Below are 21,846 nucleotides of genomic sequence, written 5' to 3'. Positions count from 1 at the left end.
TTTTCTAGACAGAAAGCCTTTTTTAGTGCTTTATGCAAGCAGATTTTGCATTTCATGGGTGGATAGCAGAAGTAGCACACAAGGATAAAAACAACAAATGGGCACGGTTATCTGTCTAGAATATGCTTTTGACTGAATTAAAGTCACTAATCTCTCCTGAAAACCCATACTCCTTACCTCTCTCTAGAGAGGCAGGGGTTAAGTCAGGACCACTAAATTAGCCCTGCACCCTGTAATGCCTTTGAAAAGCCGCTCACAGAGTTTACAGGGAAAGAGTGAGACTTGTTGCTGTCCCAGCCAACATTTGGTTCCTATTACAGCAAATAAATCTCCCCCTCCTCCTTTTCTTTTCTTATCCCCTTTTTATATTAAAAGTCCATCAAACACATTTTTTTCCCTTTCATATTTTCCATTAAGCTTCCTCCTGTGTAAGCTTTCCTGGACTGTGGTGCTCTTTGCTATATGTGCTCAAGCAGCAGCTGCAAGATCCCAATGAGTACGAAAAGGGGGAATGAAGAAAGCAGCCCAGTCTCCTCTTTAAAAACCAAGAGGCAAGTGAAAAGTTACAATTGGGCTAAACTGGTGAAATCTAGAGCACTTGAGAAGAATAAACAAACAAACAAAAACAGGCTATTGAGTTTTTCAGAGTTAGGATTCGTGAGATGGGGGAAGAGTACTCAAAGCCCTGCCCCTGCCCAGAGCTAAATGCCCCAGCCACATCAGCATCCCAAAAGACATAGCACAGGATGGTGTTACACTGGGGGGGCCTTAAGGATTCCTTAGGGTTGTGCTGTCCAGATATCAATCCACTTGAGCCCAAACAAATTTTTAGTGCCATTTGACCAAGTAGTAGAGACATCTCATGCACTTTACTTTGGCTATTTTGTTGTCTAAATATTAAAGACCTAGTATACTGAAACCTCTAGAGAGCACATCAAGCCGCTAGATTTCACAAAATTTGCACTGGAATTAAAGAGGATGTCAACTAACTTGGCTTGACATCCAGCACAACTTCCACCTTGTTACGTGGTAGATGAAAACTCTTATGAGTGTCTCTTAGAGAAGATTTGATAAATTTGGGAGCTTAGATGGTCTGTCTATGGGGACAAAGCAGTTGAAGCATACAGTTGCCTGACATCACAACTGTACATTTCAAGTTGTACATTTCAACTGTACATTTCAATTATAGCCAGATTAAAAAACTTCACAAAAGAAGCAATACTTTACATTTATAATCTACATACATCTACAGAGAAGGCTAAGCAAACATATACAAATTCATCTAATCAGGGATTGTGGCAAGTGCCACCTCAAAGCCAGCATGCCACAGTTATCTTAATATAAATGTTCCAGGTAAAAGAGGTAGAGAAACAGCATGGCACCCATAAGATGCATCTGCTGTGCTACCATTCAGTAACACAATTGAAGCTGTGTAATAGCTAGCTGCTGAAATAAAGTAAAAGAAGACAAAAGATACAAAACGAGAACTGAAGGTCACTTATCTGGGTCCTTGCTGTGAGGCTGGGGGCTTGTGGTTAAGTCTCTTGATGCTGAATAATTCCCCAAGGAATACAAGGGCAAAGTAAAGGTCCTAAAGAGACTTCTACCCTTAAACAACTGAATTTTATCAACCTACATCCAATGTAATGAAACTGACTTAGTTTGCCAATAAAAAGATAGATTGCACAGTCCCCTAAGCTTGACAATACTCACATGCTGGCCAAAGTGGTGCCTGCAGCATTCTTATCTGCCCAGTGTTAGAAACTCAATTCCATATGTATACATAGTTTCTGCTTTCCTTATCCTTCAAGGGGATTTCTCTAAGGTAACAAGGTATAACACAACATAGACTGTATCTGAGAGTGAATCCACCTGTTACACTGATTTTTTTTTTTTCTTCCTCAGGCTCATTTTGCAGTTCATTTATGGTGGAGCTGAGGGAGAATTCTTCTACTTCCACCTCCTGTACAAAGATTGACTCACCTGCCCTGGCTCCCTGAACATTTATCAATGGACTAGAGGAGGAAGTGACTATATCTGACAGCACACACTTCCTAATGTCTGTTACAAATTTAGGTAAAAGATAACCAGGGGATGTTGGCGGAATATGCTCAGATACACAGAGAATCTAGCGTGGGTTGTTATCTATTAAAGAAGCTGGCTCAGTGACTGTATATGCTGCATAGGCAAGATCATCCTATCCCACATCCTGCAGGAAATTAAAAAATATAAGAAAAAAAGGCTACTTATACAGACACCACAGATGGATACTATCATGATATAGACATTCAGCCATTCTAAGAGCAGCATGGCACACTGACAGCAAGGCAACACCAGAGGTGTGATGCTAGTTGTTTCACAGCTTTTTTTTTTTTTTTTTAAATCACTGCAAGCCTCGTTGATGGCCACAAAGCACTGTATTTGTATTGCAAAAAGTGCTATTTTTCCCTCACTCCACCCAACGTCCTTAGAGGAAATGGAAGATACTTTACAAAAGTGTTTATTATTTCAATCAAGATAGCACAAATTCCTAACAATAATTTTCTCAGGCCAAAAGCGACAGAAGTTTTCCAGGTCTGTAATGCTTCTTCTGAGAATCCCCAAGAGACACCCTACTTGAAGGAAACTACTTCTCAGAAAAGAGCAAATATGTTGTGTTTTGTTGATAGCTAAAATTCAGCCTAAGAAAAATTTCAGAATAGTATGGTAGGTTCCATTTTGATTTAGGTGGTATGGATTTTTAATATGGGAAGAGAAAAAATTTAGAAATTCTGTAGCCAGCACTAGAACAAAGACAAAAAAGCAATAGTGACATTTCCTTCCCAAAAACTTCTGTACATCTGTCCCCCTTATTGCCTGGGTGATGACATATCAGAATTGTATTACAAAGAACTGCAAGAAAAGACTGGAAAGGCTTGTATTTATTTATACAGCCTTACCTGGAAAAACAAGTACTGCAGAGCAAGAATCTCCACATCTTTTTTTACTCTGTCCTCTAGAGATAAATACCACAGAAGTGTATTGCCTTGCCAAAATAGACCACTCCAGTTTACCACAATTTTGGCCTCTGTTTTAAACTACACAGAATACAGTCCCCCTTCCACTCCCACAATTGGAATCTACCAGCCTCTTCACCTGAAAACAAAGCTCGGCCTCCAGTGCTCCCAGTAAACCAATATTTCAACAAGCAATATCAGAGAGGAGTCCACATTACCACAAAGACGTTCAATATTAACATAATAAAATGAGTTACAGCATCTTATATCTGGCAGTGAAGAGTTAAGTAAGTAGAAGGGAAATTCCCAGCAAACTGCCTTCAGCAGATACAGTGGAGTGTTGTCTGTTCTTGCTTTAACAGAGGCTTTATAAGAAGCCTTGTTTCAGCCACTACAGTGCTCTGTCTCCCTCAGTCCTTATGGGAAAGATGATCCAGTCCCTCTAGACTAAGCAAAGAATTCTGGCGCACCACACATGTAAATCTCCCTCTATTTTATGCGGCCGTTACAGAACAAAAGACAAATTACTACCATTATTTCAGAAACAGATATAAAACAGAAGAGGTGAGGAAGAAGCAATTAGAAAGGCAAAGAAAGCTGAAGTGAAATAAATTTCTTTCTCTAACAGACCCGATTAAGTCCAAGGTACTTCCTGGCATGAGACACAAGGTACTACAACTCAAAGTGTAAAATATAATAAAGCAACACTGTTGGTAATGCCCACACTCTTGGTTTATTTTATTTTCTTCTCTCCATTCTGGCAGTATAAAGAAGGATACCATGCCTGAAGGCAGGGGCACAAGTGCTGCACAGGGCTGAGGCACTATATCTAGCAGCTGCTAAAACAGAACATCAAAGTCTCAGCTCCCTTTGAAAACCCATCAGGCAAGAACCACTCCTCCCATTCAGCTTCTTTAGGAGCTGGTACACGTAACCACTTCAGCGTGTTTGGCAATTCTACAACCACTTCCAAAACAGGTGGTGCAGTGGAAAGTCATGGAAGAGCCCCAAATCATGCAGTTATCTCCTTTTCCCCAGCAGGCAGCAACACGCATGCTGACCAAGAAGGCCAGCTGACAGGAAACAATTAAGTATTGAGAACAGGAGATTTGTAACTAATTCTCTGAAACTACAGAAAAGGCTCAGACTTATCTCGGTAAACTGGGTCAACAAAATCTTTCTCCAGGAAACTGATACATCTGATGACAGACAAAGTTTGTCATTAGAGGAAGATGAGTAAAAGGATGTTAAGATAATTATATCATATAGTACCAAGAGATGAGACAGGACATTTTAAAATGCAGTTTCTAGACTTGTCCAGTATTCATTGTAAGATCCCTCTCTGGCAGGTCCTGTCTGCAGAAGATGTTCACCTTGCACAAAACTTACTTGATCACCCACTGACTAAAGCATTTTTCATGAGATTTGTCTCTACCTACAACTGTAAGCACTAGTTTTGTTTGCAACACTTAGCTTAAAAGCTTTTTTCTTATCTCCATTTGACCAGGCACCTGTGTTAGTGATGTTTTCTCCTCCAGCGTGGACAGAGAAGTCTATGATGCAATGTGCCAGCTCTGCTGGTCATCCCAACTGCATATTATACCCATCTTTTCCACTTGGGGATTGAGAATAGGCATCTAGGAATGGTGCTGTTTCTTCAGAGATGCAATTTTGCTGGATTCATTAATAACAAATTTTGGGTAAGCCTTTCAATTGATAGGTCTTTTTGGACTCTATATGGGGTTTGAATATTTCTACTGACTCTGAAAACCAAAATCCAAGAGTAGGTATCTTCAGAGGAAGTGCAATAGCTTTCATTTTTGGAATTTGTGGTAAAACATAAAAAAAGTTATGCAATCCCATATTCCATTCCAACCCAATCCCTTTTTCTAGAGCCAAAATGAAATTGTTTCCTACAAGTACAGAGAAAATGGTATAATTAGTCCGAAGCTCCCAGACTCAGGAACACAGATGGGAAACCATGGAATCTCCACCCCAGGAATTTCACTAAGTGATTGCATGTAATTCTGAGCATGAACACAAAGATGCAGATACTAATCCCTTAAAAGGGCAGGCCAAAATACCCCTGCCACTCATGGAACAATGTCCTTTCAAGACTTCTCTCCTATCACAGATAAGATACATCAAGCAAGGAAAATAACAACAGTGTCCATCAAGAAATCTCCATTATATATTGCTTCTTTATCCTCAATGCCTTTCTTGATGTTTCAGCAAATGTTCTAAATAGAGCAGACTCAAAGGCCATAACTGGCACATTTCAGAGAAAATTCATCTGCAGTACAGGCAAATAGGAGTCCAAACAAGGCCTCCAGAAGGCTTGAGGAGAACACAGAAACACTTGCAGAGAGGTTAACCTTCATGTTGAAGGCAGAAACACTTGCAACCTTCATGTTGACAGTGTTTAAGGCTCTAGAGACCAGTTGGAATGTAAGACCATAAGCAAGCCCTCACATAAAGGTAACAGTGTTAGAAAAAAACTGAAAGTAAATGACCGGAGTAGTCAGTACCTGGTTTTGCTACCAAACAATATACACCATAAACACCACAGTGAGTTTCTGACAAACAATACACAAACAACTATGCCTTGTATAGCAACAAGCACAACAATTCACAATTCATAGTGTTACAGGATACCAGGAGTTTAGGTAATTTCAGACAGAAACATGCAAACAGCAAAACACCCAAGACCACAGCTCTTTTCGCTGTCACAGAAATGCTTCTCAGTAATGTCTACACTCATATTCAGGATTTGCAATTCTTTAGAGAACACAGAATGCTAACCTTTCTTTTTTTCTATTTAGAAAATATCAGTAGAGAAAACCTCTGCACTACATGAACCATAGTCTGTCCCCTACACCACAAAACAGCCTAGAAATTGATGTATATATTTTGTTCTCTTTAGAGCGGAGGATACTTTCATATTTAAATCATTCACATTATTATCAGCAGCAGCAAAGTGGGATTTCAGAAACAAATGAAAACACCACTCTGACCTTTGAAAAAAGCAAAATGAGTTATGCAAACAATGTCCTGAACAGAAAAACAAAATATTTAAATGACTAAAGATGGATTGGATCCAAGTTTCTTTAAATATACCAGAATAATCCAACTATTAAAACTGGGTTTTCAAAATCATTTTACATAATACCTTTAAATGTATTATATGTGCTTACTTGTAGAAACTAAAATAAAAAAATTAATATATTTGTGAACTTTGGTAAGAGAGAAGTTATTATTCCCATTGACCTTTTAGCAAAACTAATTCCACATTAAAACACAGCTCCTCCTTGAGGCTTTTCAGCTTTGAAGAAAGATAAGCAAATTGCCAATATGCAAAATCAATCTCTATGAAAGACAACTGTTCAAAAAAACCCTTAATTGGCAACCTTTGTTGAAATTGTTCCTGAGGGATATGTCTAAACTTCCTGGATTTTCTGGTAAGGAATTTTGAAAACAGAAGGCTAGGGGGATCACTGATAGTAGAAATCCAAATCTCACTCTCCCGGAGATATTATACACAGTTCCTTACTAGAAAGGAATGCGTTCATCAAAAGACAATCTTAAGAACAGCAAAGTCAATGAAGAACCACTTTTGGGGCTGAGTTTTTGTGCTTGTGCTTAAATCTCTCACATATACTGCTCGATTAACTGATTTCTTCAGAAAAGATGAGATTCTGTTCTCTTTGTCATGTGGACTGCCTGAATCAGAACACCTTTAATTGCTGCTCAAATTATGATCCATCCAAAGATATTTACAGAGAAGCCAGAATCTTCAGCATTGTGAGACTGCCAAAGAATCACACCTACGTGTCTAGTGGAGTTGAGATCAGAAATTTATTGAACAGAACATTCTAACAAGTTATTTCACGCTGTTTCTAACACAACAGCTTGAGAAGTTTTAGGAAACTGTAATGGGAAGCATAAGTCACTTCACTAAGGAGTACATTGTCTTTAATAATGAAAAATTCTCATTTGAAATTCAGAATTTGACTGAAAAGTGTTTCTGAACTAAGTACCAGTATCAAGAAACAAAACTCCTAAACTTATTCAATTTCAAGTCTCTGCATCTTCAACTTATGTGAAATGAAGATAAGCTGACACCTCTTTACTCACCAGCACCTTTATCTCAATATCAAAAAAGAAACAGATGGTCCAGACTTGAAATTTCCTCCTCCTTTTTAGATAGTCTACCAAACAGGAAAATTTTCTCAGCTGAATTTTGAGAAAACTCAAATTTCCAGCACTGAAGACATTCATGGCCCAACTTGGCTACATTCTTCACAGAGAAGATTCTATTTGGGTTTTTTTTCCAGCAGCAAGCAAATAAAGAAATCTTTATGCATACAAAAGGTTTAGACCAAGAAAGTCACAGCCCTTTTGCTTTAAAGGATCAATCTTGCCCAGGCAACGTATCCCTGACAGACAGCTGCCAACAGCAGCACTGCCAGATCTTCCTTGACTAACTTTTCAGTCAAGTCCCATGCGCCAGAGAGCAGAAAGATTGAAAGGGGAGTGGAAGACATGTACTGAGCCAGACACAATCTGAAATTCAAGCAAAGAAACCAAGCAACACAGAATCATAGAACAGCCAGAGTTGGAAGGGAACCCACAAGGATCATTGACATCCAACTCCTGACTGTGCACAGGACACCCCAAGCGTAACACTGTGTGCCCAAGAGGATTGTTCAAACACTCTGGCAGGCTCCCCACTTCCCTGGGGAGCCTGTTCACATGCCCAACCATCCAGCAGAGCTCTCTTAGTTTTAAATTCCTCTCACTAAAGGTTCTTGTCTCAGTGCCAGTTTTAAATAGATTTGAATCAGCCAGGCTGGCCTGGCATCTCCCCACCTGGTTTGCTGTGAAGAGTTCTTGGATAAGAAATATTCATAAAAATGCCATGTGTGCAATAGGAGGGTGTCTGGAAACTGGTATCTTTTAGCACTACTCAGCTTTTTTTTGCTCACTCTCCCCTGCTTTTTCTTAAGAATATAGCTTTCAACTACTGTTACAGAATGAAATCCTAGAAATAACTGCTTGTAATAAAGGATTCTTGACATTTCCATCCTGACACTGCACAGTCCAGCCCTAACAGAGCATTCAGAAATTCTTGTAATTGGCACTGGTTCTGGACAATCCAGTAATAAGCTTTTTTGAGTGAGCTTTCTTGCTTATTACCAACCAAAGTTCTCTTACCCAGAGCATTTTGGTCAAGCTACTCAATGGCTGATAGTATCCAGTGTTAGGTAGACACTAAAAAAGTACTTGTAACCAAAAATGTTATTCATTATTATAAACCGCATTAATCCCTACACAAAAAAGTTGGTGCTCCACAGTGGAGTTCTGGTTGCTGCATCTTCTTCAGGTTGTAAAACACATCTACACCTAGGACCTACTGAACAGGATCACCAAGCAAAGCTATTACCACATACACAGGGGAACTGATATAATCTTGACTTTTACATTTCTCCCTTCCCCTTTTTCAAATGACTTTCTTGTTAAATACTGGATCTCTGCATGGTTCACAAACAGCTGCTGCTTGATACCTGCAGCTCAGAGAAACCCTAGAGAATAACAGGCTGACATAGAGCCAACAGCGTGCAATTTGCAAACTTTGGTGTCAGCCACAAAACTTGACCAGTCACAAAGCTAGGGGAAATTAGGTAAAAGCACAATCTTCACAGGAAAGGCCAACTAACACTTTCAGGGACAGGAAAGGGGTTTCTTCGTGCTTTTTCAGGGATTTCCCATTTATATCACAGTACAAAACACCAAAAAGAACAATGTTCATCTGTTGAGGAGGCCAAAGCATGACCTCGGTCTGGATAGAAAACATTGCTGGTGGACTGTGTATTGCTGGTGGAAAGTTCACTGTACAATGGAAGATAGCTCCAAAACAAAGCCTAGTAAGGAAGGAAAACCCTTTGGCCCCTTTTGCTACCTCCTGCTCTGGCATTTGTACTTGGTCACTGAAACCCTTAACTGAGCCTGATTCCAAGCCCTTGGCTGCTGACTTTGTAGGGTTGTCCAGGGACTGGCCCACAGGAGGGCTGCCTAATGGAAGTCTTTCCACATGGAACTCAGATCACACCCAACTCCCAGCACTGGACAGGCCTACTGAGACAGCCATATAACCCCAATTCAACTTCTCTTCCTCAGCTGTGCAACACCAGTGTCTTCAACACAGCTGTTCAAGACCTTTGCTCTCACAAGTAACCAAACTTCCCTTCTCACAATACCCACTACACTTTCATTTACTTGAAATGAGAAGGTACAGGGCAGACTTGGAAATCTCCAAACTATTCACAATGAGTTCAGCTTCAGGGCAGTCCTGGACAGGGTGAGGCAAATGAAGGAAAAGTCACTAACCCTATCTTGTCTTTCATAAGCCTGGCTTACAAAGGGGATTTCTATTTCTACAAAGCAGCATTCTGATAGGGAGGATACAGAACATGCAGCCCCAAGATTTCAGAGTGCCTCACTGTAACACACAGGAATAGCACAGTTCAAAGATGGGCCCACTCAATCCCTCTGTTCTTAGTCCAGATGGACCTGCCCTAAGATCAATGCCAGAAAGGACATTCTTCTGGGAAACTTCCCAATGCCCTTCTCTCAGCTGCACAACTGTGAACCAATTCCAACAGCTATGGCATGGTAGCACAGCTTTCATTTATACTTCACTATGTGCAAGGCAAATCAATGGATAAAATTTGAGATCCTTGTGTGAGGAAGAGTCACAGATGGATAAAAATATTGTTAAAAGAATTAGGGAAGGGGGAAAAACCAGACATTCGTGGGATTCCCTGACAGCTCTGTGCAGAAGGAAGGGCTGGGCTGGAAAAAACAGGGCCTCAGGTTCCTGCCAAGCTGTCTGAGGCCAGTCCTTTCCAAATAGCTCACAGAAACAGCCAAGGCTCCCTTGTAACCCTTTCAGAACTCCTTCAGAGAGGAGGGCTGCTGGAGGCAGAGCCACTCCTACAGAGCACCAGAATATAGGGTCCCCTCATTCCTACAAGAATGTAAGGAGCAGAGTAGATCTCCCCCATGACAACTACAGGCACATTAACCCTCTGAAAACCACTCTGGAAAACAACTGTTTTAATGGTGAATGGGAGGATTAAATAAATGCGGAGGAAAGGAAGATGTGCTGGTCACTTTGCAACATGAAGTATCTAGAACTGATATGGTGTATTTAAAAGACCTCTGAGATCAGGAAAAACTGGGGGAACATTTGAGTCTAGGGCAAGACACAAGAAGATTGCAACTTGTTCCATATTGAATTAGGTGTTTAACAGAACAGAAAAGATCCAGCAACTTCCACCACAGCCAACAAAATCCACCAGTGCAGGAAAAGAAGAGTTGCCTAGGAATGGGGAAAGAAAAAAAAATCCCTGGAAAAAATTAACTACTTATACCTGTTCAGTTCAACATTTACTGTAATAATCAAAGAAAAACAACTGCATATTAATAAAAAATTCAGTGTTTAGCATGGTCAGAAACCAACAAGATATTCCTATATCTAATGAGACAGAAATTGAAGATACACTAGTGTTACTTACATAAAACTAATGTTTTACCCCTTCTTGAGGTACTGTTCTCATCTCTTGTCATCTCTGTACAGATAGCCAGATTATTAGACAATTATTAGACAGCCAGGATAACTTCCATTTAGATTTTGAAAAGAATGGAACTGTTTATTTTAGGAGAGACAAACAAGAAGGGAGACAAGAAAAAGACAGAATAAATAGGACAGAAAATAAATCAAGCATTTCTGTTTGCCTTCATGTGATCTTGTTACAGGTACACAGACTTTTGGGAAAATTTGGGAAAAAAATTACAAAAGGAAACTTTTGCATTATATGCACCACCCATGGAACTCATTGCTACGACTCAACGGGACTACATTTTCTGCAGAAGGCAAAAGATTATTAATGACAAAATCCACACTAGACTATGTAGAAAAAAGTACTGCAAGAAGTACATGCCAGCTGCTAACAGTTAGAGGGCGAAATCTATCTTCACCTCAGAAAGGGAATTCCCCTGCTGCCCATCAGAACATTTTTTGTACTAATGATGTTGGAGATAGCTGCTCTGAAGCAGAGGATGGGAGTACTGAAGAGATTAGCAGCCCAGTCTAGGATAGCAAATCCTGTGTTTACATCAGGGTAAGGTCAGTTTGTGGAGGCAGCTGAAAAGGAAACCCAAAATCATTATGTAGTATTGGTTTGGGAGAAGGTAGGAGACCCCTGTCACTCTCCTCCACTTATCAACTTGGGCTGCTTGCTCTCCAAAGTGTGCTGCAGGGAATAGTAGGAAAGATCCTCTTATCTCCTCTGGAAGTCACACAGTCAAAAAGAAGCTTGCTCCCCCTCAAATTCTGAGTTATTTGCAGGAAATGTAATTGTCCAAGGCCAGCAGACAAAGGCAATGCAGTGGCTGAGCCCCCTTTGCTCAGGGAGGCAGCAGGCTGCAGCTCCAGCAGCGCTTCTCAGAAGCAGCTGAGCAGAGAGAGAGGCCGCACTTGCTCAGCTTCACCGGTGCCCTGCTCTGCCCCGCTGTGAGGCCTCAGATTTTGCCTCCAGCTCCCAGCACTGGCTCCTACGGTCTCCCTGCACGCAGCACAAGCCTCCTCTGCCTCTGGAAAGGGTCCTGTGATTAATCTCACTTATTACCTCGGCAAAGGAACAGCGCGGCGGCCGCCAGCCAAGTCCGACTCAACAGCGTCTGGGGAGCCGAGCTGCGGGGCCAGGCCTCAGACTGTCTGGGCCAGTCACGAGCTCTGCGCCTTCCCTCCCTGCAGCCTCCCCACACACAGAGCCAAGGCCTAGCTGTGGGAAGCTGGGATCCTTGAGGACTCTGCCAATCCATGGTGCTCAGGCCCAGAGCCATTTCCAAGCAGGATGGAGAGCAATTGGCCCTGACAAATTTCCTTAGTGTGACCAATATATATATAGAAAAAAAAACCCAAGGTGAGCCATGTATTTCTGAAGTTTAAGTCAGACAATTCACTTCCACACTTAACAAGTTGTCACTGGTGACCCTGGGAGACATGCACGGGGAAAAAAATACCAAAACAACCTTTTACCTTTAGTTGGTTTGTTTAAGGCAGGAAATACAGGCACAAATATGCATGGATGCACAGGGAGAAGAACATGCACAAACTGGAAACAGACTTGTAAAAATGTACAGCTACGCAGGTAGTAGTTCTATTTTTCACCTGCCCTCCTCAAACCTCTTCTGAGCAGGAAGTAATAAACCCCAAATTCAGGGCTCTCAGAAGTGCTGCCTCTCTCATGGCCCACAGGTAGAATCAGCATGACAGAGACACCGAGGCAATGCAGATTACAGAAAAATCACAGAACCCACCCTGAATTACTTCTCTACCTCAAATAAATGAAATCAAATTAATTCAGGCATTAAGGTAAAGGGAAAAGAGAACAAGCACTGTGGGGATCAAGGAACAGACATGTGGCTATGCTAGCAGAGGGCTGGAGAGTCAGGGCTATTGGGCTGCTGCTGCTCTGGCACTCCTGTAGTACTTAGCCAGGGAGGTGTTAAGGTCACTGCAGTTTGCTCAGACTGAACTGAGGACCTACTGTGTAACCCTCAGTGCTTGCTGCTTTATCCCTTCATTTCCTCCACAGGCAGCAGCATAGCAGAGCCTCCAAATCACCTTACACCTAGATGCTGTGCAAACAAATAGGCCCTGAGCACTTGCAAATGCAGCACTGGAGAGCAGTCAGGTAGTCTCCACTTTGCATGAAACTGCAGGGAGCTTGAAAAAACAATTTTGAAGAGAATAAAGTTACCATCAAGCCAGAACAACAAGGCAACACATACGTTATATAGAGAAGATATTTATTCTTATAAAAACTTGGTGCTAGCTACCAACATCCCAGGAAATTTTCTTGTCCTTACTTCTAGCTGCAAGCCCATACATAATTAACAGTCTCCCACAGCCTCAACTGCAACACCCATGCTGCTTCTGCCATGCTAAGCCCGCCCTAGTCTAGCTCAAGAGTCTTGCAAAAAAGCAAGACTGTCCCATCAAGTGCTCACCCTTCTATCCTTGTAAGAATCACCCTGCACATCTTTTGTCTATTTCAGTCTCCCTTTTCTTATTGCTCTTCACAGCCTGTCTAGTCAGGGTCCAAGCACAATTTTTTATTTCACATTCCACAGCTCCAAAATTTAAAATAAAAACTAAGGAAACAACAAAGCCACTTTCACCTTCCCTGCATGTCAAACACAGCCAGCTGCCTCTCTGACACAAAGGACTGAGACCAGTGAACCACAATTAGCTGCTGATTGCTGTCTGGGGTCTTTCTGACAAAACTCAAAGATTCAGTGAAACTACAGAAGCCAAATAGACCAGCTCAGAGAAAACCCTCCAAAGAGACCTGGGATTCTTCCTCATAAGTCCAGAGGATATATACTGGGTGTGATCAGAGCATCTCAAACCTAGAACACATAGTACATGTAACCCCTAGCAGTAAAAGAAACTGGCATGAAGCAACAGCAAGCACTAGGTGGGGAACCAGAATAGAAAGTACCCACTACCCAGCCAAGGCTAAGGAAGGCCAGCAATTGAAAGGAGGGTCCTGATTTGGGAGACTGTTTTTGTCAATTGGAATGTGCAAGTGAGCAGAGTGTACAATCATTTTGCTGTAGAATTTTTGGGATGTAAATTGATACATATTTTCTATTAGAGCAGGCACAGGAAGCTTTTTAAGTAGTACTGGATTTCCTGCACCTACATTGTTGATCTGTACATGAGCAGTAAATATATGCAATGCAACCAGAAGCATCTGAGAGGATAAAAGTCTAGACAGCATTTTCTGGTTTTCCACCTATTCTATACTTCTAGGAAGGAAAAATAAAAACAAAAACAGCCAAAGCAGAGATTGTTTGAGAACCTGGACATACAGCAAGTACATGTACATGCACCTACCCTGTGAGGCCCTGAGAGTCGCTGCTATTACTATCACTGAGAGTGATACCAGAGTAAATGGTACTTAAAACCTCCTTACATCAGCAAATTGAAAAAGCATGTGTTTATATAAATTTAAACCAGATTAGACAAGTCTACCAACAAAACATTTCTTGATGAACCTGAGCACCTTGGCAGAAATTATGAGCTAAAAAGTATTTCAGACATGTCAAGCAAGGAAAAGAGGAGAATCCCTTTTCTCTGACTGCAGTGGCCCTTCACAGGCTCTGTAATATAAATTCAACTGCCATTCTACCCTCTGACAGATGACAAGGAAGCTTGCCTGCCTGCCCTAACCAAATTAGATAAGTCTGTCAGAAAATCCAAGGGAAAAAAATATGCTGAGCAGTTTGGAAGTGTGAGGTCAGCCTTCAGGTTTGGGAGAGATGTTATGAATGAGCAGGAAGCTAATAAAACAGATCTGAGAACACACTGACCATTTCACTGCTGAATTCTTGCCAATTTACTGCCCCTTTGAGATGAACACAAGCAAGGATGGTTGCTGCTGAATACAAGGTGCCCACTGAAAACACAGAAATCTGTACCAGTTAGAAAGAAATCTTTCTTGCTAGTTTTGGTCCAGGTCTTAAAGATTTTGTGACCTGCAGAGCCCAAGTAATTCTTGGAGACAAAAATCCATTGTCTTTTTCAAATACAAGTGAAACAGCAGCTGCAAATTCCAAAGCCAGAAACCTCCACTAACCTCCATCTACTGTCCTCACAACTTGGGATTACACAGCTATTTGCTAACAGATACTTCAAAGCCAGTTTATGTTCTGAATCAACAAGTTTCATTCTGTCAAACACCTGAGTTTTTACCTTTATTATGAAACCAAGAATGCTTTCAGAAGAATGCTTTTTCAAGAGCAGCTCTAGATTTGGCATAATTTCATTGATATACAGAGGGCAACAAGGCAGGTATGCAGCAAACGTGGCAGAGGCTGACAGTCCCATCACAGTAGTCAGAAGTAAGGCCACATACAATTTGGAATATTTCACTTGTGCAGCCCTGCAGGCTTCTTTGTCTGAGGTGCAGCAACAGGCTAGGCCACCATTTGAGTGGAAACAGTGCCAATGATTATGGAAAGTGGCAAAAAAACCCCTCAAAATGCACAGCAGTGCAGATGTATAAAACAACATTTTAACATACCTAGAACTGCCCTCTGTCTCTGTATTGCAAACCAAAGACCTCCTTTGCCTTTTGGCAAGCAGACTACTAGTTCAGCACCTTATCTCATGCAACACAAAGGAATCAGCAAAAGAAAGGATAACTTCTTTTGAGATACATTTAGGTAAGCCACTACTGTGAGAGTGGGAATTAAGGGGGAAGATGATTTGTCTAAAAGAATAGCCTGAATCCTACAGCTTTGCGAGCATCTTCTAACCAACTTCAGCAGCACAGAGCCATTCAAAAACCGAGTGGGGACTGCACTTCAGAGACAGATGCTTGACCTGGAGTTAAGTGCAAGCCAGATAAGAGATCCATTCACAGAACAATTCCATCCTTGCTGAATTCTGCAACCCATAGACAAGAATCTCAACCTCAAAACAGGAAGCTTTTCTTCAGTCATCCCGTGCTGAGCACAGGCTGACACCCATCAGATGACCCTCTATGAATTGCTTGCTCCAATGTAACAAATCAAGCAGCAAAAAAGGCATTTACAATACAAGACAGTCATCCCCATATACCATGGCCTTGATATTCCTTTTGGAATTCTCTCATTAAACAGAAGTTCACAGACCAAGTAATCCAGCACTGCCTCAAGAGTTTTTTTTCCATTTCCAGATTTACACAAAACCCTTAACTACCAGTATTTTGGCCATTCAATAAAAGCAGCCATGAAGATAATTCAATAGAGAGTCTTAAGACATCTTTCCGACTCTTGTTCTGAGGATAGAAAACAGAGCAACTGAAGTAATGAAAGACTAAATGACTCATAAAAGGTTAGAAGATGGAATCTTCTATCAGTTGTGACTGGAAAATTCTGAAGTATTTTCAGATTGCGGTACAAAATAAAACACAAACTCTAACTAAAGGCACAATTAAACTATGCACACAATGCTAGATGAGGCACCACCCTGGATGTCATTCAGAGTGCAGTTCTGGGCATTAGTGGTGGGGTTTGCAGCTCTGTCTGTGAGCCCATGCAAAGGTGCAAACAGCTGAAAAGGCAATGAAAGCTCTAGGACAGCCTGCATGCTGCTGCTCTTCCAAGGCATGTAGGAGGGGAAGGCAATTTACACCTGTTGGATAGGTTCTGTATTTGGACTAGGTAATAGCTTGCCTGGATGGGGTCCAAGAGCAGAATCACCACCACTTCTCTCAATAAGTTTAAACCCCTGAGGCAAACATTGTGCTGGAACAGAAACAGGCCAGGAATTAATTTCTCACATTCCTCTTCTGGAGGTAGGATGAAAAGTAGTGACTGATGAAATAAGAACAATTTTACTTGAGCTTTCCAAATCCCATTACAATCTTTCTATTGAAGGACCCATTTGGGAAAGGATCACCACTCAGATCACATGCCTTCTGCACTGTGTTTCTCCCTCTCTCACTTCTTTCCATCTTCCAGTAGCATTCAGGCACCAGTGATAAAAATCAGTTTTTTCATGTACATAGTGCTTTCCAGACCTAAATTCACATCTTGGAGAAGCTCTGCTTTATTATCTGGTTTTAGAAGACAAAAATGAACGCCTAGGAATACAGGCTCAGGACTCAATATTATTTACTGGAATGGCAAAGGAAGAACTCAAATCTCCAGCAGTCCTGAGCCTGTATTCCTGCCTGGTTACTGCAGCAAGTTTGCCTTATTCCTAGCTTCCAAGATTCAGACTCCTGCAAGTAAATCTTGCTGCTCTTTGAATCACAGGGAAAATAGTTTTACCATAGAATCAGTCCTCTGCCCTGATTCCCAGGAGTGTATAAGCCATAACTATAAATTCCAGTGCCCAAAATTAATATAAGGTATAAAGAAGAGATCCAAAAAAGAAACTCTGATAAACACTACTCTATCTTTGAACAATCTACACTTGATATTCAAGGAAAAAGCATGAAGATGCTTTAAGGTCTAAGTTTGCATTCTGCATATATGTCTCAATGCCAGCAAACCTAAACTTACAGATACAGGGATGGGAAATAATCAAGGAAAAACAGACATTTCCTTCTCATCCACCATGTTCATTTATGCCCTTATTTCACCACGAACATGACAGTTCTGGGAACACAGCTATTTTCACTGGGCTAGTTTTTAGACCTGACAGAAACCATTACTAAGCCCTAAGAAACAGAATTGTTTACTGCTGGAAAGGATCCTCCTTTTAAGATCCTCAAGTCCAGCTGTTAACCTTAACACTACCAAGTCCACCATTAAAACATGTCCAAGTACCACATCTACACATGTATTAAAAACCCTCAGGTGACTCCATCACCTCCCTTAGGTGGCCTGTTTCAATACTTTAGAATCCTTTTGGTGAATAAATTTTTCTTAATATCTAATCTAAACTTCCCCTGATGGAACTTGAGGTCATTTCCTCATGTCCTATAGTTTGTTACTTAGGAGAAGAGACCAACACACACCTTGCTACAACTTCCTTGGAAGGAGTTGTACAGAGCAATATTGTGCCCCCCGCTCCCCAAGACTCCTTTCCTCCAGGATAAACAACCTCCCTTAAGCAGCTCCCTCAGCTGCTGCACATTAAGACTTGGGCTCCCAACCCTTCACCAGCTCTGTTGCCCTTCTCTGGACACACCCCTGCATCTGAGCAAGAAGCCAAACACAAATTACAAATGACCAATGAGTGCAGTGCATTGCGTTCTTCTCCAAAAAGCTAGAGCAGCAATTTTAACTTACCTGACTGCTGAAGAGACAGATCTTTTGTCATCTCTATGAGTGTCTGACTGAACAGGCCACAGTGACCCTCTTTTTTTGAGTGGTGACCAGTAGCTCTGTGGGGCAGCTGCATTTCCCTTGCTTATAGCTCCACTTGCCAAGTCCAGGTTTGTTAACTAAGGAGGCAAAAAAAAAAAAAGAAACAAAACAAAAACAAACCCAAACAAACTATCAGAGACAAAAGCTAAGAAAAGGGAAAAAGTATCACTAAGTAAATGGGATAGAGTATGTACTACAAGAAGTGAAATTGCTAGAATATGGAAATACTCAAATGCAAAAGCACTGTGCTAGTTGCACAAAGCAGCGAGCAATGACACCAACATCCACCATGCCTGAGATGAATTAAGGGGCCAGCATGAAAATTACAGCTCTTTAATCCACAGAAGTCGGGAGGAGGAAAAGGACAAAGATGGGGCAAAAATCCCAAAGTAAGAAAGGTCCTGCCATGTGAAAAATAAACTCCACATGCATGGATCAAAAGTGAGAAGCTTATATTACACTAAGCAAAGAACCAGAGTACCTCTCCAGTCAGGGTGAGCTGTGTCAGTATAAGCCAACCACGCACACCTGTCATGTCTCTACCCCTCTTTATACAAACATACAGGCCTAACCCAAAGCATAAGTACCTTGGACATAAAATTCAAACCAAAACTCAACCAAACATTCAAGAAACTGCTCACACAACCACCTACAAATACCATGTTCACACAAGTAAATGCACAAAAATCATGTTAGGTGTACATTTGCAATATCAAGCTCTAAAACCTGGAAGTTTTTAAGCACATAACATGTATTCCATTGTTTCTTTCTACAAGCATTCCTCCTGTGCTGCTTATACTCTTGAAAGATCAAACTCTGCATGTAGACACTATCAGCTTATGTACTGAAGAAATACATAATGCAATGGATCTACTACAGCAGTATAACAGCTTACATTTAAAAAAAAAAGGTAACAAAACAATAGAAAAGTTAGCTTTGCAAAGACCTCCCAGTCAGGCTCTGACATACAACTACTTCAAATTATATGATCATATCCTATTTTTTAGGAACAGCAGAAACATCAGGACCTGCACAATGCCTAGGATCATAGTCAGATGAACCTGTTTTGGCCCTCCTCACTTCTGTAGCAATTGGAAGACATGTGTCCAATGAAACAGGACACAAAGAAGAGTCTAACGACTAGCCCTGCATCTGCTCCAGATCTCAAAGGGGATGCTTATTAAGACACTTCAAGTGTGACTTAAGCATAGTTTAACAGTGCTCTCCTAACAGAAGAATTGGTGTGCAATTACTCAAACAAGTACATACCACCTTCACTGCAATACAGGGTACTCACACTTATAATGGGCTTGTCCAGGACTACAGACAGTCCTCTCACTGAACTCTGGACCACAAATATTGCCATGGACTACACAGCAGGTAGTCCCTCCATGTGTTTTAGTAGTACAAGGCACCTAAGGATGTTGTAGGTTCAGAACTCCCACTTGAAGTTCTGGACAGGATTAAATTCTAGTGGCTATACCCTAGGATTCTGCCCACTTCTCCAAAAGCAGCCACTTTTACCTCACCCCTTCTCAGGTCTATCCTTTCCCATCCTTGCTCCCCATCTGTGTGTCATTTTTCTCACACAGTCAGTCTCAGCTTCTGCATTTCAGCTGTCATTCTCCTTGTTTTCCTCAGTACAGTTTCATTCTTACAGACCTCCAGCACTAGTTTCCTCACTACATCTGGACCCTGACCCACATTATTTCAGGTCTGGAACTTTCCACAGGAGTGGAAATCCACTTGATCTGTCTTCCCACACTTCAATTCTTGGTTTCTCACACGTCCTCTATGCTAGTAGTTCGGGTTTTATTCCCCTCCCCAGTCCACTCCTTTTGCCAATCTTTGTTCATCCAGTCCTTGAACGTGGGCTGCTCACTGAGCCACATTTATCACACTATCACTCCATCCATTTCTGTTCTTCTGTCTGAATGGCTCTCAGTGTCCTCTCCTAAATTATGTCCAGATACAAATTTCACAGCCTCCATATCCTAGCTGTTCTCCATACCTGGCAGAACTCCTACTAATTCTGCAGTCAAGTCAGACAGGTCCCCAGTCCAGCATGGAGGCAGAACTCCTACTAATTCTGCAGTCAAGTCAGACAGGTCCCCAGTCCAGCATGGACCAGGTTACTGAAAACACAGGAGAACAGACACTCAAGCCAAAGTACATTTTAGAGGTGCAAATGCAGAGAAATTCAGTTCAGCATCTTCAGTGTGGAGGGAACCTTCAGGAAGCTGAGAAGGTCTAGCAGGTCTTCCTGAGTACATTACACCTGAAGCTTTTTCAATAGTTACTCTGCAATCAAGCATCAACAAAATTCTGAATTCCAAATTGCTATTTCAAAGCATGGGAGATGAAGAGATTTGAAAGAAAAGTTCCACAGATATTAAAATGCACAAAATATTTTTTTAATCCAGCCTTGGTTTTGGCTAGAATACCTCACCTTGCCTGAAGTGTTCTGAAAATTGAACAATAAGCAGAGAAAAAATTAATTCAAATAAATAAAGTTCCAGAACACTGTAAGCAATTTAAGACAACATCTTCCAGTGGGGCATTATCAGGCAAGCTTAGCAATGGGTAGTGTTATCCACCTTATACAGAAAACAATATTAGGTGACATTTTGGTGCCTCTACCTCATCCTTAACGTTGATGTGTTCCGTAGAAATTAATTAAAATTTAAAGCATCTTCATTGCAGTAACAGAAACCTTCAAATGAGATTTAGTTCTGATTGTGCCAGGCACTATACAAATATCTAACAATGACAGTTGCTGGTCACAAAGAATTCATTGTCTGAAAAGAAGGAAGAATGGTAAATGATGCAAACACAGAAGGCAACATGGTAAATAAAACAGGTTATATACAATTCTTAGCTTGTCAGCAACAGCGATCACAACTTTGCTAACACATCCAATGTGTGAAATGAAAATGACTTCATCCAATTCTCTCTCCTCATTATCTTGATGCCAAGAACCATTTAGTCTGATGAATTATGACCTCAATCCTACTCTATTACTGTGACATGCTTTCCTCTTTAATTATCATTGTATCAATGTATCATCGCTTATTTAAAAGCTGTCTTTTTAAGCAGATGAGCAAATAGCTTAGCATGGGTAATAGTGACATTTCACACATTCCAGATAGACAGGTGTTTAAACTACAGAAGGATTAAAAACAGGCAAGGGATTCAGAAAGAGAGAGAGAACACCAGCAAGAATACAAGGTTTATCTGCAGCCAGCCCACCCAGACAGGTGTTACTGCTTGTTACTATGCCATGCTTTGAGACATCTCAGCTGCTATAATTAGCTGGCCAGGATGTTTGGGAGGATTACTGAGGCACCCCCAACACATCTGTGCTCAGCAGTGCCTTCATTTTCTAGTCTTCCTGTGCACCTGATGGAACTGCATTCTTCTTCCCTTTACAGAGGCAAACACTTAGCAGCAAATCAATTGGTACTTTGGTGTAAAAGGTCATGTTTTGGTCACCTGGACCAAAATACCCATATAGAAAAGCTTGTAGCTTCAGAAATAGTACTAACAGAGCAAAACCAAACAAAAAAATCTCTCCAAAACCAAGAAAGGCTAGTGGGGCTCAACAGAGAAGATGGTTATTGGTGTGGATCTATAAGAATTAAGATGGTTTTCAATTTGAGTTGCAACAAGATGGGCTCAAACTCTCCTGCTTGATAAGACTCCTGGTTCTCATTTGCAGTGATGGACTTAAGAATATTTTTCCTGACATTGACAGTATGACAGGAAACCTGTGTGGCCTACCCTGCACACTTCAAACATGCCAATTTTCAAACTTCTCTTGTCACATCTACACATTCTTTGTAGACCTTGCGAAAGGCAAGACAATACGCACCAAATCTCTCATGACAGAAGGATTCATAAAGTTTTGTTGCAA

General features: G+C 41.2%; 1 protein-coding gene across 1 annotated transcript in view; it reads right to left on the bottom strand.

Moving 5' to 3' along the window:
- The window catches only part of TTLL5 (tubulin tyrosine ligase like 5), a 124,186-nt gene that overhangs the window by 32,299 nt on the left and 70,041 nt on the right, over window positions 1-21,846 (bottom strand). Inside the window, exon 30 of the mRNA XM_059474234.1 lies at window positions 17,856-18,010. Coding sequence (XP_059330217.1) covers window positions 17,856-18,010 — 155 coding nt within the window. The remainder of the gene's footprint in view (window positions 1-17,855; window positions 18,011-21,846) is intronic.

The sequence above is a fragment of the Ammospiza nelsoni genome, chromosome 6 (genome assembly GCF_027579445.1).
Source record: "Ammospiza nelsoni isolate bAmmNel1 chromosome 6, bAmmNel1.pri, whole genome shotgun sequence".
In the NCBI taxonomy this organism is placed as follows: domain Eukaryota; kingdom Metazoa; phylum Chordata; class Aves; order Passeriformes; family Passerellidae; genus Ammospiza; species Ammospiza nelsoni.
The sequence above is the reverse complement of the archived record's forward strand: the minus strand, read 5'-3'. Positions and strand labels throughout refer to the sequence as shown.